This window comes from Penaeus japonicus, unplaced genomic scaffold, assembly GCF_977035675.1.
Source record: "Penaeus japonicus unplaced genomic scaffold, GWHDUDI00000001_assembly GWHDUDI00000008, whole genome shotgun sequence".
NCBI lineage: Eukaryota > Metazoa > Arthropoda > Malacostraca > Decapoda > Penaeidae > Penaeus > Penaeus japonicus.
Window position 1 is genome coordinate 20019226 of NW_028234410.1, and position 5000 is coordinate 20024225.

General features: G+C 40.1%; 1 protein-coding gene across 7 annotated transcripts in view; it reads right to left on the reverse strand.

Moving 5' to 3' along the window:
- LOC122247399 (uncharacterized) overlaps positions 1-5000 on the reverse strand; it is a 411544-nt gene that overhangs the window by 231366 nt on the left and 175178 nt on the right. For all 7 annotated transcript variants that reach the window (XM_086539181.1, XM_086539180.1, XM_086539182.1 and 4 more), the window contains one exon: positions 2562-2710. In XM_086539181.1, coding sequence (XP_086395307.1) covers positions 2562-2710 — 149 coding nt within the window. The remainder of the gene's footprint in view (positions 1-2561; positions 2711-5000) is intronic.

The window sequence follows — 5000 nt, forward strand, 5'->3', positions numbered from 1 at the left end:
ACCTGACCTTTTACTTCCGTCCTGCTGTGAGGGAAAGGTCACTTGGTCAGCTACCGTGTTTACCCTGTGTCCTTTTCCACCGCCTGCGGTCTTTCTGTATGATGCCCCACACCTTTGTTTTCCTGCTTGCAATCGTATGTGCGTTTCTTTTGTTTCTTCTCTGTCATCTTTGTTTATATTTTAGGATGTCTCTTATATCTTACTCATGAACTAAAGGAAATTATCCCAGAAGTAATAATGATTATCAACTAAGTGTCTAGAAATGGCATGAACCTTCGAGAAAGAAAATGGGTTTGGCCTTTTTCCATTCATTTCATAATAGTCTTGGTACGTTATCATCTTCTAAGGAAATAAGATTCCAAGCTGGAATGTCGCTGTTCAAGAATCACTAAACAAACTGACATTTTCAAAATAGAAAACTGATGGTCACATTTTCATCTGAAAGAGCCCTTTTCACAGCAGTTTCGCGCTACAAATAAAATTAGAGATGAAATCATACTTCATTACTAGATCAAGTGCAGATGCAATATACATGAGCAAAGAGTTTTTTAGGGTCTCGAGAGAAGTTTTAAAGACCAGGCTCATTAACCCCAGGCAGAGATCATCACGAGAAGCGAGGTCATTAATTTCGTCATTATCTCAGAGACGAGGTCATGACGGGAACCGTAAGTAGCTTTATGAGCAACTCAGCGAAACTGCATTAGAGTCTTTGGCCGATGGTAAATAGAGGCGGATCGTGAAGCATGGCGAGAGCACGATCCTCTGTTGACAAGGCGAGTGAAAACATCATAAAAAACCTTGTTAATTAAGCGCGAGAGTGGCACGTTTCCGGAATTGTCATTTCGAAACGGTTGTCTCACTTGTCGAATGGGACGGGTGTGTTTCTCATAGAGCCTTTTTGTTAGCTTAAGAAGAGTCACTTTTGCAAGACGGATTTAGCTCAAGACGGATCAGAGAGAGGCATGAAAACCGAAATCGGAAGTTCAAAGATCCTGACTTCTTTTAACCCTTTCCCTGCCCGACCCCGACATGTTGACATTTTCTCAGCTGCCTTTACCATTTCGAAATTTAAGTAGTGGGACTAACCTTAAATTGAGTGATCAGAATTACAAAATAATAGGCGAAGAATACACAAGGATAGTAACCTTTAAGCGTGAGAACAGAAGGCTGAAACACCACAAGGCCCAGCAACAGCGATTTTTTTTTTTTTTTATGCCTGTGTATCTCCAATCAATATCGTTCTCAGATTTCGTCTTTTTTTCGAAATCAAACACTTCTTACGGGATGAATTAGCAGCTACCCGACTTAAAGGATTGCGAATGCTAATACATCACAGCTCTCGTCAGAAAGGTAATCAAAACCCTCAGGTAAAAGAGAAACTCAAATAACCAAAGGAAGGATATAATTAAACGGCAAGACTGAAGTGAAGCAAAAATCAAACCCCGTATGAGTGGCCAATCTACCGAACAGCTGATCGGTGAGTAAGTCATATGAGAAGCAAAACTCATGTAAAATCTAAAATTGCTAAGGTAATAAAAAGAATAAACAGTCAATCATTTGAAAACAGTTTGCTCTTGGACAAGTAAAAACAAAATAATGCAAGACAGGGGAATGCGAATTTTATGAAGAATATTTTTCATTATTATCATTTCTAACTGTAATTTTATATTATATTAAATACATCATATTAAAGAGCGTACTGCAGAGCGTGCTTTACAATTTGTTTTTTTTTCATTTTGAATGTAATACTCTTTTGATAACAACCCTTTGAAATTCATCCATGTATATATGATGGAGCTTTAAAAGTATAAACTGATTTTAAAATGTGGTCAAACCGCCACTTTTTTCCAGTTCACCTCAGGCTATGTAGTCCCTGCTTATTACTAGCCAGAAATATGCAATCTGCATTAGGATTTAGGAACGCAAGCAAGCTAAGTATATTTATTCAATAGGTATACTCATCTAGAATGATTATTCATCTTCCACTTCATCGTATATTCTTCTTCTATATATATTAATTATCATCTGGCACCACTTTCGCCCAAGTGACGAGATTCAGTGGAAATGAAATTTATATGAGAAGATTTTATGAATTACTTTTTGAAAAGTATGCAGACGCTTACACCCCTAATCGTAAATGATTATACAAATGATTAATATTAATATCAATGACAACTATAATCATGACAGTAATTATAACAATAACAATAATAATAATTACTCGACTAAACAGCACTCAACTCAAACAGATCTTAAGGGAAAAAAAACTCAGAAAATTAGTTACAAACAAATGCAAAAAAGGATAGAAAAAATAAATGTACCAATAAATACAAAGGGGACGAAAAAAGACGAATAAGAACAGAAAGAAATACGACCGAAAAACTACAACGGACAACCTTTAAAAAAATAAAACAAAACATAAGCCCAAAAATTGAGGCCAAAACAAGAGGTAAAGCAAAAACAAAAATGTCCCTCCCCCCATTAAAAAAAAAAAAAAAAAAAAAAAGCCAACACACAGACACGCCTCGGAGGCTTCAAACGGATGAAAGGTTTCCACTTACTCGTCAATCTCGAGGGTGAGCGTCGAGCCCTGCTTGGTGAGGGCGTGGGCGTGAGAGAGAGTCAGCTGAGCGGTGGGCGTGCCGTTGATCGCCTTCACTGCACAGCCCGCTCTTACGCCCGCGCCGCCCGCCTTCCCAGTGGAGGTGACCTGGAAAGAATGGCAAGGATGGTGTTAGGCCTGTGCAAGACTATATAAGGATATATTATTTACCGTATATTGTATTAGTTATAATCAATTTCTTGTTATATTCTTTAATACTGATCATCTATAATATAAATCATTATTTATTTCATAGCATATCAATTAGTATATATTTTATATCTTATCAAATAACAATAATTTCCCACCATATCAATTATATCTTATCAATTAACAATTCATTTCCTATCACATCAGTTAGTATTTATTTTTATATCTTATCAAACAACAAATTAATTCCCTATCAAATCAATTAATATTGATTTTATATCTTATCAAAAAACAATTAATTTAACTACTGCTATAAATCATTTAATGAGCGCACAACAATATATACACAAACTCAAAGAAGAATAAACAGCAATGTCATAACACAATGAACGAAAAGTATTCTATTACAGTTTCTCTCTGTATAAAAACACATTTCACTCTTTGATCACTTCTTGAAATGTCAACAAAACGATTTGAGTAATTTGGAGCATTCTGAGCTTGCTTACGTGAGCCATTCCTAGCTCTACTTTCTAATCTCTCTCTCTCTCTCTTTCTCTCTCTTTCTCTCTCTTTCATTCTCTTTCTCTTTCTCTCTCTCTCTCTCTCTCTCTCTCTCTCTCTCTCTCTCTCTCTCTCTCTCTCTCTCTCTCTCTCTCTCTCTCTCTCTCTCTCTCTCTCTCTCTCTCTCTCTCTCTCTCTCTCTCTCTCTCTGTCATTCCGAATCGAACAAATATTTTCATTTTTTTCTTAAACAAATAGAAAGAAAATAGATGGTGTATTCGGTGCAGATGCTCAAAATTACCTTCAGAAAGAAAGAGCATTCAACTTACAGCAGAAATAAAATGACGACTCATAAACTCGAAGACTTGCTTAACAGAAGAGAAAGGAAAAAAAAGAATAATGAAAAAAGGATAATGTGAAATAAGGAAAGGTGAAGTAAATAAACCCACAAAAAATATGTAATATTGTGAAAATTAAATTTAAAAATTAGAAGAAAAGATTAACGAGGAATTTCACCTCTTCTGTCGACTGTTATTGGTGTTGGAAGCTCTACATAAATAATCAAAGTCTATCCTCAATCGCCAGTGGAACGCGCCAGAGCAACTCGATCCTATGTAGCCCAGCCCCCCCCCCCCGTCCCTCCCTCTGTCCCCTCTCCTCCCCAACCCCTTGCTCTTCTTCCCTTATCCCCTTCCCTTTCCCTTACTCCCTCCCTCATATAGTACTCATGCCCTCCCCTCTAAACCCCCTCCTCGTGTAGCCACCCAGCCCCACCCTCCCCTCCTCCCCATATCCCGTCTACCCCCTGGCCCCTCCCCTTGTACTATTACCTTTCCTTACCCCCCCCCCCCCGGCGGACTGAATAACCAATGAGGAGGCGGCGCTTCCCCTCATTTCCTCATCTCTCTTTCCTCTTGGCCTTTGCAAATGAGGATTCCTCATTCTGGACGAAGGAGGGAGGGAGGGAGGGAGGGAGAGAGAGAGAGATAGAGCGAGAGAGAGAGAGAGAGGGTGGGAGGGAGGGAGAGGGAGAGGGAGAGAGAGAGAGAGAGAGAGAGAGAGAGAGAGAGAGAGAGAGAGAGAGAGAGAGAGAGAGAGAGAGAGAGAGAGAGAGAGAGAGAGAGAGAGAGAGAGAGAGAGAGAGGACAGTGAGAGAGAGGGAGAGAGAAAGAGAGAGAAATGCTAATTTGATGTTTCATACTCAAAGTCCATTTGAAATTTAGCTTGATATAAAAAGCTAAAATAAAAAAGAAAAAGGTCTATAGCAGTAAATGTTATCCACACGTTTCACGCCTATAGCTTTGGTACTCGGCTTTGGTATCGATTACCCAGCATGAGGTATCTGGTAACACTGGCTTCGGCGGAGGGGTAGGGGGGGTGGAAGGAGGGAAGGGGTAGGGGGAGTGGGAGGAGGGATGGGAGGGGGAGTGGGAGGAGGGATGGGAGGGGGAGTGGGAGGAGGGATGGGAGGGCGGAGTGGAAGGAGGGAAGGGGTAGGGGGAGTGGGAGGAGGGATGGGAGGAGGGATAGCAGGGGGGAGTGGGAGGAGGGACGGGGATGGAAAGGATCAAAGGAGAGCAGGACAGAATGAGGAATAGGTAAGAGGATGAAGAAGAGGGAAATATTGATAATGGCGAGGAATAGAAAGGAAAGAAAAGAGGGAGAAAAGGAGAATGATGATAATTATGAGGAGGGGTTGGAGAACGGGAAGAAGTGGGGAAGAATTAGGGGGGTGAAGAATAAGATG